This window comes from Candoia aspera, chromosome 2 (genome assembly GCF_035149785.1).
Source record: "Candoia aspera isolate rCanAsp1 chromosome 2, rCanAsp1.hap2, whole genome shotgun sequence".
Taxonomy (NCBI): domain Eukaryota; kingdom Metazoa; phylum Chordata; class Lepidosauria; order Squamata; family Boidae; genus Candoia; species Candoia aspera.
The window spans coordinates 123163773-123178150 of NC_086154.1; the positions used below are offsets into that span (position 1 = coordinate 123163773).

Here is a 14378-nt window from a genome sequence, read left to right on the forward strand (position 1 = left end):
AAGTTCTCACTGCAAATGGATCCAATAATGTTAAGCAAGAGGAGGCTGACATACCAGTACTCAACACATTGGCTTTGAAATTGTTTCTGATAAATGTACTCAAGAATAAGTCCTACTGAAGTTTGCTGGATTGGCGGTGGGAGGACAGGGGTTGGTGTGGGATTCTAAGCATCTTCTGCTTGCAATTAATGATGGAATTTTTCAACGTTAATAAAAGAACTCCAAGCAGCTAAAAAGCAATCTTGCAGAGTAGAAGCGTGAACCAAAAAAGGAACTTGCACATTAAGCTTAATTACGTTCAGAAATAAATTCAGTCTTCACACAGCAGTTAGATGAAGAGAAATAGAGACAGCTTACTTTTATTCAGTAGATCTGGATACAGGTAGGTTCATGGTAGAAAGCACTTCATCATCACTGGTTCTTGGACTTTCTATGTGGAATAGAAAGTCTGTGTGCAAGCAAGATGGTAAGGGTGGGGGGGGCTGCAAGCCTGCAGCCTTCCTGCTTTCATGTCTGCCCACGAGGTAATGGAGCCTGCGAATCCCCCAGACTCAGGAAGGAGGGGGAAGAGATAATCAGGTGACCCACGTGACTTCCCACAAGCACAATAGAGACATGCCTACCAGATAAAGCTTGTGAGACAATGCTGAGTTGACCCCTGATAATTCCAACAATTAATAGTAAAACATCAACCAGTCAACAACTACTGTTACAATTGGCTTATTTGCAAGCGCTGATGGTGAGAATTTCCTTTTGGTCAGAGTCAGCTTTATATGTACTGGAACACTGGGATGTTAAGTGAACATATTTAAGACTCTCCAGTGAGTGCTGAAAGATCAGGAAGCAGTAATGACTGTGAATGGTGTGCATGGTCCATAGCCTTCTGGTCTGGTACACTACTTTATGACGGTGCAGCCCGACAAAGTGGCATATTAATACTTTAAGGAAATAAATCTTTTTGGAAAAAAGATACTGCTATGTTTTGTGTGGGCATTTTGGTAACTGAGGACTCTCAAAATTCTGGCCCCTAGGAGATGAAGGATTGATTTGGTGCCATCATAATGGATCAGTTTCATACATAAGAGTGTTTGGCAGCATTCAATTACACCTCCTCTGTATTCTCAAAATAAATCACATCTCTTCTTTAGTTAGGCATGACCCCATGTTTTACCAGTTGGCAGACACTTCTTGGTTTTGTACAGCTGTTGTTCAATCCTGTTGAACATAACATACTCTGATACATAACAGCGTATCAGAGTATCATCCTTTTGAAAGCTAGAAATAAAGAGGTGACTAAACAAGGCCTAGAATTGCTCCATTTCCTTTTCTGCTTTCCAGTCACACTATGGAATTACTGTAGCTACTGGGTAAAACAAATAACATTTCCCTGAGTATCTGTTGGCACTGAGTGTCATGGCCTTTGGATTAAATGCTGGAAAGATATCACAAACTGCATTATTATGGCCTGTTGTAGCATTAAGTTGATGTTATAGCTGTTTGATACATCCATTCGTTCTTAAGGAGATTGTGTTTCTAATGACTGTATTGACACTTCACTTCTCTGCTTCAGGTGTCAGCTTTAATCTGAGTTGTGAATTAGTGTTAAAATTAAGTTTTTGACCTACTTTGTCATCTGTGCATATGGAATTAATTTTGACTTGTGGAAGAGCTCTTGGCCATTGTAAAGTGTCAAGAAACCTTGCCTCTCTGAGCCTCTGTGTATGTGTATGTGTGCTTAATTTGATGTTTTAATTTATTTCCATCTCATTTTCCATAATATTACATTTCCATTTGTCTGCATTCTACAACTGTCTTCTCAAGGTTTTTTCCCCTTTATATAATACGACTAGTTTGAGTTAATCACTGCCCTATCTGCTATTGCAAAGATTAATTTATGCCTGAAGTTGTCGTTTATTTTGACCAGGAGTAGGCTGCACTTGAACAACCCCCACTCCCCACTATTTTGTGACTTTTGGAATCATGCAGGTTTGCTGATCAAAGTTGGCAGAATTTTTTCCCCCATGTTTTAGTATGATTCTGTTATGCTTGTTCTCAACATTTGTACATGTTTAACACCTTGGAAGCGATAAATTTCAAATTATTTGAGGCCCAAGGGATTGTTACCCAGACCCATCCCATTTTTACTGACTTCATTCAGTTTTTAGCCATGGCCTCATCACCTTTTCATTGTGGCCCCCATCATGCCACAGAACAGCACTTAGCTGGAAAAGAAGTCCACCCCCATCTAGACTGGGGATCTTCAAATATCATTTTTTCAGGGAAATCTTTCCAAACTGATTGAAGTCTCTTGAAGAACCTCAAAACAATGACTGGGGGTGGGGGGCAAGCCCCAAATTCAGATGGGATATTCACCAGCTTACAATGCACACAACATTCTCCCAGCAGTAGTGGCCAGGGTGTACAGTATGTTACTAATTGCTATTGGCTTTCCAGATGAGGCTCTCCTGATCCACTCCCAAAGATACTACTGTTCCTAGGAATATAGTTTAAAATGACTTGGTAGGGTGCCCCACCAATCAAACATACTTTTCAAACACTTCTGTCATGAGTACTGATGGCGAGCTGGAAGGGGCCTCTATCCAGGGGGGAAAACGCATGCGTAGTACTGAGGAATTAAGCAGCCATTCAAAGAGACACAGATCAGACCCGCCTTAACTTTTGGGGTTTATCTGTCTGGGTTTTTCCCACGCTTCTTCAGTTTGTTAGGATTCTGTTTTATGTAGCAGTAATAAACACTAGAGACCTACTCCTCGTCTCAGCATGATTTCTGACTGTTAGGACACTTCTGGTCATGTCACATCCAGCTTAACTGGCCTGCTGTTGATGTAATGGCACAGTAGGAATGATTTCCTCTCAAAGTCAGCCTGTTGTTTTTGAGAGACGGCTCCTGCTAGCCTTGTCTCAGATGCATCAGATTCCAAGTGGGTTGCCAGCAGCAGACTAGAAACCACTGGATGAGCCAACAGGAAGGGTTAGGGTGGAGAGATAAAGGGGAATTCCAGGTAACATTCAGTCTGACAGCACGTTGCCATACTTATTGGTGATTTACTGCATTGTACAACTCTTTATCGGTCCCAAGTTGTATTCCCAGCTCTGGATGTTTATCTCTTGAGAGATACTTTGTCCAGATGAGTATGTGGCTTTAAAAACCTTGAGCCCTGGCTAGGAGTTTTTGATTTGATATGAATTCTATATTATATCTCCCCTTATTTTAATAATTAATTCATTAATTAATTGCATTTGTATCCTGGAGCAATCAGATCAAAGGTTTTCAATGGGCAACACTTCTGGCCCTTTGTGGTCTAAACTGGATTATAGAAAATACATAATAATTAAGTAAAACTGTTATATGACATGTCAAAGGAGGGTTTCTCCTTTGCATGTTTTGTGTTTTCAGGTGCTTCATATTATATATACATATACTACACACACACACACACACACACACACAGGATATATATTTATCCATCCATCCCAATTATTTCTCCTCTAGCAGTACGTGGCCAGTTCTTCTTTTGGAGATTTATATCTATTGACAAAAAGAGAAGGAAACATTTCACAGATTGCACATTACACATGGCTGAGTGGCCAGTCTCACTGTGCTTGTCCCTGAATTGAATCAGTGCCAAAAGAGGCTTAATTGACTGGAAGCTGAATAACAGGCCTAGAATTCAGTATGTTCTCAAGGACTTCGGGAATATGTTCCACATCCATGTCTGAAGGGTAATGACCATGGTATGCAACTTGGATTTTCAGCTTCTTATGTGCCAACTCTATCTTGACTGAAAAGATCCAGACTACCACCAGATGACAGCAAAGAGGTATGAAAAAAAATCGACATCTTTGCTGCCATCTTGTGGTTGTAGCCCTAGCTTATTAGGCGCATGACATATCTGCTGAAAGTGTGTACAAGAGAGAAGGTGAGTAGATGTAGTTTTGCTCCACAGAGAAGAGTTTATAGTTACTGATGACAGATATCTTTGTCCATGCAGGAATTCTCTGGTGCCCCATCCTACCCTGATGCTTTGGGGAATGAGCACCTGCGGCAGGAAGGCACTGACCCTGCTCAGCAGTGTGTTTGCCGTGAGTGGACTGGGGCTTCTGGGGATTGCGGTGAGCACTGACTACTGGTTGTACCTGGAGGAAGGGATCATCCTGCCCCAAAACCAAAGTACTGAAATCAAGATGTCTCTGCATTCTGGCCTCTGGAGGGTTTGCTTTTTGGCAGGTATAGTGCTTTGGGCAAAAGTAAATCTGGCTTTCCTCATGCCTCTTCTCCTCGTGCCTCATTGAAACTATTAGGAAATCCCGTTAACGTTCCATTATGATTTAACTTATATGAATGGTTATGAAATAGTTCTACTATTTAATGCATGTGCGCATTGCCTCACTGTTTTTATTTTCAGTGCTTTTAGGGAAAAAAAGGTTTATTTTAAAGACAGGGAATCCTCTTGGTTAAATGGTTTGGAATGAATTAAATCTGACACCCAATGTATGTGTACAGAGATGCAGATAGAATCAGTGTATGAACGTCCATCTACCTACTAGAAAGCCCATCCAGAAAGGTCTAGTTATGAGAAAGAATGCACTTAAGAGGAGGGAACAGCTCCTAATAAGAATACCAGGACCAGGAGCAAATTCTAGGGAATGTAATAAGCTCTCAATTTGCTCTAGACCTTTGCTATCTTAAGAATCCCAGTTCTTCAGTGAATGGTAGGAATACCACAGTCCAGACTAAATGAGTTGCCCAGGTAGGTGACTGGCATTCCAGATCCTTTCAGCAGCTAATTGCCCACAGTCAAACCAGAAACCCAAGAAGAACAATGAAGTGATACCCTGTCCCCACCTTGCATTTATTACAGTATATATATAATTAGAAAGATAAAACAATAATAATGCTAGTCACAGAACTGAATCTGAACAATGTCTAAGTCCATACAAACCTTGTTCTTTTGCTCATGATGCTTTACAAGGCCTGTGTCTAAGTGGCAGATTTTTGGAGACACAATTTGTGCAGTTAGCACTTGTGTGAATGTGTGAATTACTTCTGAAAAATAAGTAGCAGATGTAGGGGATCCAAACGATTAGAACTCTTATGGAGAGGAGAGAGTTCAATTATTTTGCTTCCTCTGTGGTTCTGATGTGGACAGGAGGCTCATGCCTGAAATTTGCACTCTAAGGAAAGCTCTTGTTGAGACCAATGGAGGATTTTCTTTCAGTGCAAGTTTACATATGTATGTGTTTGTGGGGGGTGGGAAATTATGTAGCTTAGGACCATGATGGGACAGAGAAACAATTAAATTATCCCTACAAAGCACTCAATCCGTACTAGACCCTCTATATTTGCTATTTACTCATGCCATTTTTACAGTTGTTCACAATGACTGGCCTTAAATCTTTGGAAGTTTAGGAACTCAGTTGATCAGTACTGGGAAAGAGAACAATTGATTTAAAACCTTTAAAGCTGCTGGTTTTGAATAAAGTTTCTGGGTGTGAATGAAAGCAATTCATTTGTCAAAGATTTCTCCTCTTGCAGGTGAAGAACATGGGAGGTGTTTCACAATAGAGTATGTCATGCCTATGAATGTCCAGCTGACCTCTGAATCAACTATCAGTGTTTTAAGTAGGTGCTTCCTGTTGTGTGGGGCTAGGAAGAATTATGTTTATGTGGCCTTATCTACAGAAGAGATAAGAACCTTAACTTGGGCTATCAGATCTGGGCTGTGAAAATGCACATAGCCACTAGATGGTGCCAAAGAGATGAAGAAAACACTATCATTTTGGTGCCATCTAGTCATTGTCCAGATTTTTGCAGCCCAGCCTGGTAGCACTACTTGAACAAACAGCCGCATCAGTAGTTGGGGGGAAAATGGAGGAAAGCCTGGCTGTTGCTTTGTTTTCAGTTGCTTTCTGGTTGTTTTCTTTGAAGGGAGCTCTGGTGTGTCTAAGTGCTTGCGGAGAGGGAAAAGGAGAGAGCTGCGCTGCTGTTCTAACTATCTCATTCCACTGGGCCACTGCTGATACCCATGTAACGCTGCTGTGATCTGATATTGCTCAAGCAGCAAACCAGTAGCAAGAGGTTACTATTTCAAATAAGAGATAACACAGTAGGAGCAATGCTGCCAGACATTCTCCTAGTGTCCATGGCAACCTTGCCACCATTCATCAAGTATGGTTCTGATCACCAGTGACAGCAGTGGGAGGAGGAGCCAGGCAATGGATGATGTGGACAGGACACACAATGTTATTTTAGTCAACTCTCATGCAAGTGACAAGCAGGAAGTAGGCAACCTCATGACTTGTAGACATTTTGGATTGCAAACCCCACCATCCCTGACCACTGGAAGAGTTGACATCCAAAACACCTGGAGGAAATCAGGTTGCCTATACAGAAATGATATCATAGACAATCCAGAGCCCTAGTAGGAAGTGAAACCGATAGCTGTTCCTTGCAGACAGTTTTTTCAAATTAATTGTTCTTAATTGTTCTTCTCCACCCCACAAAAGAGGAATAGAGGCAAGAGTGGAAAGGAAGGAAACCTCCCTATCACAAATTTGGTTAGGAAAATTTGGGAGGAAGTCTATGAATGAAAGCAAAATGTACTGTGGGAGAAGGGCCCACCTACATGGATGGAAAGGTCAAGAAAGCTGTCATTGAGGCTTAATAGAAGGAGATGTAATCCATGCAGGTATCATTTGCCCCATTCAATATGGCATTACCCCATCACAAACTGAAGCCCTACTCTCCTTGGAGTAGGGTCCTAAGGCCCCTCTTTCTGAGAGATAGGACAGTATGGCTCTAAATCCTGCACCTTCACTGCTACTCTCAAGCATTTCCTCTTTTTCAGTCTCCCAGCAGCTGCAGTGGAGGTGAGCCTTCTCCTCCCGGGACTGACAAGTCTTTGGGTGTGGGGGGGACCCTGTTCTCTACTGGTGCACATTGTCCATGGAGTGGTTCAGTGGTTACACGTACATTAACCCCACAGGGCTAACCCTATGGCTCTTGAGATGTCCTTGCCACTCCCAGGGCCAGAGCACTACAGCCTAGGCTTTTCAAGGGGACTTACATTGAAAGAAACATAAACCAAAAAACAGACTTGAAAAAGAAATGGTGTAAAATTCATCGAAAGCAGAGATATTCTTTCTACAAATAAGCTTTCTGTGCGTGTCTGTATATTTTGTAGTGATGTGTGGGACCCCTTCCCCTGACATTTGTCTCACCCATTACAGTTGTTTCAGAAAGTCCAGATAAGAATATACTTACATATTTGGGGGTGATCCTGAAGTTTAAGGGTTGCTACAAACTGCATAAAATAGACAAAGCTGAAACAAAACTGGAAAATTAATGAATTACAAGTTTCTACTTCTCATTTTATTTTGATCCTTGTATGCAAGGTGACTCTTTCTCACTTATGACTTTTATAGAAATGATTCGTTCTGCCACACCATTCCCACTGGTCAGTCTCTTTTTCATGTTTATTGGATTCATCTTGAGCAACATCGGGCATCTCCGGCCACACAGAACCATCTTGGCCTTCGTGTCTGGAATCTTCTTTATTTTGTCTGGTGAGTTTTAAGATGGTGGTGTATTTTTTTCAAATCAACATTTGTCAGAAGGCACATTTGAATTCAAGCCCTTGGGGAATGCATCTGAAAAGTTAGAATGGGCAATAATTTGGAATATCAGCACGTGTGGAATTTAGCTTTGCCTTGTCTATGACAGTCTGCCTCTCTTCACTGGACAGGATGCCATAGTTGTGCAGTAGCTTAGTTACCAGTTTAAGCAACTGAGGGCCAGTGAAATATAATGGCAAAGGGGTACAACTAAGATTGAGGAGACCCAAGTTTAAATCCCCCATATTGTTAAGGAACTCAGACTGCCTTTGCCTGAAAGATTCAACCAGAAATTAGCCAAATACATTTTAGCCTTGCAGGTTGCACAAACTCAAGACTGGTAGCTCAGCTGACCTCAAGTAAGCATGTCAATGAGCATAGCCATTGGGCCTGCTTGATAACTCGCAATCTGGTGACCTACCCAGACAATTCTACTTTATGTACAATTATTTTGATCAGAACAGTAGGATTTTCTTTCCTTGAATATGCCTAACTTTTGTTACACTATCTGTAAAAATAGACAGGCCCTGGTCGCCTCAATGACCTAGCTACAGTTTCATGTTATCTTATTTTATTTGAAACAGAAACTGTTTAATTATTGTAATTCATTGTTTTCTTGCAGAATCCTGGTCAGTGACTGTAATAATTATTTTTTAAAAAATCAGCTTTGGGTGATGTAGAGCTAGAGGCTATTTCTCACCTTAGGCTACCACACAAGGTTGTTGTAAAGATAAGAAAGAGACAGAAAGAATTATGCTCATCACCCTGAGTTGCTTGGAGGAAAAGCAGAAAAGAAACACAATCGATCAACCCCAAATAAAAAACCACAGGGATTTATGTTAATTATAAGAATGGCCCAAGAAACGTAAGAGGATGGGTATCCACTCATCATATGAGACAGCCAATGCACAAATCCTCCATGATAGCAACCTGATGAAAACTCCCCTATTTATTTAAGCTTGTTCCTCTGAGAGTGCTTTAAATTTTGCATATAAACCAACCAGATAATTTTTGTTCCTGAGTGATATATCAATCATATAGTCAGTAAATGAAACTCTTTTTCATAATGCCAAAGCCCATTACAAGGATACATAACAGTGGACATCACGTAGAATTTCCAAATGTAATATGCCCATAAATGTAGTAAATAAAACCAAAACCAGATGAAAGAAAGAAACAGTGTAGCTAAAATTTCCATTGAATTGGATGTTACCATAACAATTTACAGCTACTCTGTCACACGTTTGCTTTATTCTTGCAAGAGCCGATACATAATGAGACGTCATTACAATGGCTGGTTTTTAAAAAAACAATAAACAACATATTATTTCTGATAAAATTGTTTTTGACTGTAATTCAACTGAAATATTGGGAATAGAGATCTAAATACTTGAGGCAAAATAAATAAATAAAAGAGCATGGAAGCTCTTTTAGCTTAGCAAGATCAGGGAGAGGCAATATTTTAATATAATATATAAATATATATATAAATAAATAATGGAAAAGACATTTGTGTACTTACAGGGCAGGTTATAAAAGGAAGTTCTTAAAGCAAAACTCAGCAATGATAGCCCATATTTTGCTCACAATTGCAAGCCTGGTTAAATTTCAATTCCATGTATCTAGACAAAATTTCTTTATGACACAATGGTGAATGGAATTAATGTAGAGGGCTTGACCTAAAAAGAGTTCTGGAAGCATGTCTCCTTTTGAGGGGAAAAGCCCATATTTTATTCATAGCACTAAGAGAGTATTAAACAAGCAATTGCGGCTGCAGAGCTTAAAAGCTTTTACTTACATTGGAATATGTGTAGGTCAGAAGAACAGCATCTAAGAATTTAAATCTGTTGCTTAATTCAGCACTAGATCCTCATTTCTCAGTGAGTAACCACAGATGCAGCTTTGGCATGATGACTCTCTCCTATCCAGACTTCTGTTGCAAATGCCCTCTTATGACAAACTGGGAAGTCTATGGTCTTCTAGATGTTCTTGGACTTTAATTTTCTTTCACCCACCCATCCCCGCCCCCAGGGTAGAGATGAGGACAGTTGCAGTCCTACAACACCTTTCTCCAATGTTGTGCCCATCAGAAGTGTTGACTCAACATCTCTTAACCCCCAGTCCCAGAATGGTCATCTGGGAGGTGATCTCCAATAATTCGACAGTGTTTCCCAACCTTGGCAATTGCTAGGTGTATGGACTTCAAATCCTAGAGTTCCACAGCCAGCATGGCCCTTGATGAAAATTCTGGGACTTGAAGTCCACAAACCTGGACATTGCTGTGGTTGGGAAACACTATTCTAGAAGGAACCAGAGTGGAGAAGTTTCTCCTACAGCAACTGAAGAGGCCATGTGTTTTCTGTGCTTTTCCTAGAGCAAGTTGAATTGTTGCTTTGAGTCTATGCAATAGGCTGTTTTTCCTTCTTGTACATTTTGACCAAAACCTTTTCCTTCCCAGGTTTATCTCTGGTGGTGGGGCTTGTACTGTACATCTCCAGCATCAATGATGAAATGCTCAATAGAACCAAGGATTCAGAGACATACTTCACTTACAAATATGGCTGGTCGTTTGCTTTTTCTGCCATTTCTTTCCTCCTAACTGAGGTAAGACTGCTAGCAATGAACTCATTGGACACACTGTGGGAAATGCATACTCTTGTCCTCTGATCAGCAACTTGACAACACACGTCTGCTATCTCTTCAGTATATTGATTTGGGGGCAAAGAGGGCAAGTACCCAGTGGCCGAGAGGACTGGCAGTGCCACTGTATTCCATAGCAATCACATTGTACCACTCTTGGATGGCCATTCATTTAAACAATAACAAAATCATTCCATTACAACAGCTTTCCCCCATCTCAGCACCTTCTTGATGTCCATATTTGATCAAAGTTTGATCTAGCTAGAGAATTCTAGGGAGTTGGAGGCTACATGTCAGAGGCCTGCCGTTTGTAATAGATGAAGGAGTTAAATCCTGATTCTAACATTCAGTGTAACTTAGGTCAATTTAGACCCTGGACTTAATAGCTGTGGAAACAATTTTGATAGAAATAGGGGTTTTTTCCTGATTCAAAATAAGGTAAATTAGCTTTACTGCTGGATTTCTCTAACCTTCCACCCAGTTTGCCACAGAGTCCTACCTTATCATTATAACCTCACTAACATCAGAATCAAAATTTTGTGAAGTTCATACATGTGCCATACTGTGAAATATTTTTGGAAATTTATTTTGAACTCTAATGAATACTCAGTCCAGTTAGGTGTATCACAGCCCTGCCTTAAATATTTGTTCAGTTATCTGCTTATAACATTTCATTAGTACCACTTCAATAGTAGTTTGTGATAACAATACATTAGAATATTTTCAATATTCATTTGTGATCCACGCTGGAAAAAAGATTTGCAAATGACACTGGAGAAAAAGCATGCCCCCCCGCCCCCCGAGTGAAGGCTTGTGGAACAAAAGGGATCAGGCAATAGACAAATTAGTAAATTGAGCTAAAGTAACAAATTGTTCTATCCTGCCAGGAACTAATTGTGTTGTGCCCAGTTTCCTGTATTTATCTGTTCAGTTGACATAAACTCTATTCCATGTGAGCAGTTTATCCTAGTTATCCCGAACACCATGGTTTCAGGTCCTGATTCCTTCAGCTTGGTTCCTCTGTTAGAACAAGTGAGATTTTGTTCCCTTGTGACTATCTTTTGAAAGAGAGGGAAGCTGGATCTCCCTCTTATGTGGAGAAGAATTGTTTGGGGAATCTTCTTTTGAAGGTGCAGCTCATAATCCTGTGCTGCCTGAAATGGGTTGAGACAAATTATGGAGTGATTATTGAAGCTGAATGCAAGCAGGGAAGGACAGTTTGGGAGAATATTACTCATACAAGGAAAAAAAAGGAACAGATCAATTATTTTACCTTCTTGAAAGCAACTCCTATTACAGTATTTTCCCTCTAAGCAATCCAGTGGGGTTGCTTTGATTCTCACCTCCCCCCAAAGGCCTTGAATTGGAAGCCCAAGGAAGAGGTCTGTCTCAGTAAGCATCCCTTAGCCCAGCGTGGCAGCTAGGGTCTGTGTCACCCTGGGCAAACATGGATTCCACGCCCCCCCCCCCCCAGGGCAAACATTCAGTATACAAATACCATTTTGTCATTTTGGCGCCCCCCCTGTGTGGTGCCCGGGGCACATGCCCCGCTTGTCCCCCCACCCCAGTTGCAGCCCTGCCTTAGCCCTTGCTGGGCCACCCCGGGTTTCAAAACAGCGTATTAATTAGAAGACCTGCAAAGGAATATCTTTGTCAGACCAAAGCATGGACCAGCATGACAGTGATTGATGGCTTTTCCACCAACTGCAAATGAATCGGTACTCAATATTATACTTCAGTTGCAAAGTAGTTCTACCAGCAAAAGTCTGCCGCAGATCTGCTCCTTTCAGTGGAAAGAGCTCCAGTTATGCCAGATGGTGAGAAATGACCCCGTTGATACTGAAAGTGGCTTGTATATGTTTCATTTTGTGGCTGCCTTGTCTGTTTGGATTGGTAGTGCTTTGCATCCTGTCTTCCCACCTGAAGGGGCAGCCAAGTGACACAGGCATTACTTCGGTTTTTTCTCTCTTCCAGAGTGCAGGTGTCATGTCCGTTTACCTGTTCATGAAAAGATACACAGCTGAAGAGATGTACAGGCCACACTCTGGCTTCTACCGGCCCCGTCTTAGCAACTGCTCCGATTACTCAGGCCAGTTCCTTCACCCAGAGGCCTGGGTCCGGGGGCGCAGTCCTTCTGACATCTCCAGCGACGCCTCTCTCCAGATGAACAGTAATTACCCAGCTCTGCTGAAATGTCCCGATTATGACCAGCTGTCCTCCTCTCCGTGCTGAAGGACAAACACTCCTCTTGCTTTTTAGGAATGAAATGACAGTGGCGGCCTGGATCCGTACTTTTCTTTTTGCAGTGAATGATGTTATTGTTACTTGGAGATGGAGAAGGTTCCCCTGCCCCATCCAGCAATGTGCGTAGTAGTAGCCAATAAACTCTAGTGGAGGCTTTGATCCTGCAGCTGGTCCTTATGCCCAGATCCCTTGGAGCCAGAGATCCACAGTAGCTAGAGCAGAGAAACCCTGCCTACTCCGAAAAGCAATCCTACCCTGTGAAAGCTGGATGTTGGAAAGATTGTTAATTGGGGGAGGAGAGCATCCCATCATATGTAATGAAGGCTCTGGCTTAGCAGACTTTTAGTGGGAAACGTATTAGCAACATAAGGAGCAGATGTAACTTCCTGGTGAGTTTAGAAATTCACATCATTCCTTAGCTTTTTTGGTAAAATTGGCAGCTAGTTACAGGTAATTCATGCCAAGTCTAAGCTAAATATGTATTTAGTTGAAAGTACCTCCTCTTTGCATATCATTATCCAGTAAGATTGGAGTCTTCACTGGGAAACAGACAATTCACTCTCATCAAGAATCACATTCTAATTTGGCAGCTTCTCAACTAGATCAAATCTTTTGTTACTAGAAGTGCAATATCTTAACAATAAACTGCCTGATGTGACTATGAACAAACTTCTCATTTTCAAATCACTTTGTACAGTTTATGACAGATCAACAGAATTGCCTCATTCAGTCGTAAAACTGGCTGGAGATTTGATCATTGATACCTCCTGGACCTGATGCCCAAGGTATAAATTAGCAATGTGGCTTTTGTTAATTGTGCTATTGCCTTACTTTTGGGTTCCCTTGCCAGGGAATCCAGAGGTCTGTTGGATTGTGCCAGCATTCAAATCAGATCCTATGTGAAGAAAGTATTTCAGAAAGGGTGGGGGATTATATCTATATACTGCACTGTGTATATAGTTGTACACAGTGCATTAGACACAGTGCATATATATACACTGTGTATATAGTTACACTAGCTTTTGTAACAATTACTACACTGCTCAGAGGACTACTTCAGACATCCAAATTCCAATCTGCTGATTTTTCACTGCTCTGAAAAATTCTGATGTACAACATTCTAGATAAATTCTAAATTTTGATTCATGTTATCTTGAATTGTATCAAAAGCAGATGGAAAGCCCAAACTTCTCTGCTTCAAAACTACTTGCAGTGATGACCACTTATTTTATTTTGTACAATATTAAAGTGTTTGAAATTAATTATATCTGGAGCAAGGGTATCTGTGCTCACCAACTACCACAGAGCCATTTGGCAAATGTACATTCATGCATTCTCATTTATTCACAGTGTTTGTCAATGGCTTCTGTGCACTGAATGTGTATACAATAATGGAATATTTCTTTCAGCTGTACCTAATGGCCAAGATTTTAGTTTTCCAAGTTCAGTAACGGAACCAAAAAAGCGGTATTCATCTGGCAGCTTATCTTGTAGAGCATCCACTTGCAGTTCCTGATAAGGCACAGTGGCACAAACATTTCAGCTGCTATTTTCTTTTCATCCAGGAGAGCAGAAGAGATGAAGTCTAGGCTGAAGAAACCAGCTTTGTTTGTTTGCTTGCTTGTTTGTTTGCAAGTGCTTTTGTGCCACGCCTGTCAAAGTGAATCTGTGTGCTCTAAAAAGTGCTGTACACAGGATAATAATTCCACAACTGGTTTTGTTTTAAATTCATAGGACTTTTTGTATATGTTAACATGAGTAAATATTCTGTTTCTCTCAAAGCTGTTTTGTATTCTCTTCTTCCTTTTTTTTTTCCATTTTCAAGTCACAGTTGTACATTCTATGTGGCATGTCTATGT

At 41.0% G+C, this 14378-nt stretch overlaps 1 protein-coding gene across 1 annotated transcript; it reads left to right on the top strand.

Annotated features, from left to right (window-relative positions):
- The first annotated feature begins 4024 nt into the window (after positions 1–4024).
- Positions 4025–13151, top strand: CACNG5 (calcium voltage-gated channel auxiliary subunit gamma 5). The gene is made up of 5 exons (XM_063296541.1): positions 4025–4249; positions 5558–5644; positions 7447–7587; positions 10094–10239; positions 12250–13151. The coding sequence occupies exons 1-5, from the start codon at positions 4042–4044 to the stop codon at positions 12505–12507; spliced, it is 840 nt and encodes a 279-aa protein (XP_063152611.1). The 5' UTR covers positions 4025–4041; the 3' UTR covers positions 12508–13151.
- The last annotated feature ends 1227 nt before the right edge of the window (positions 13152–14378 follow it).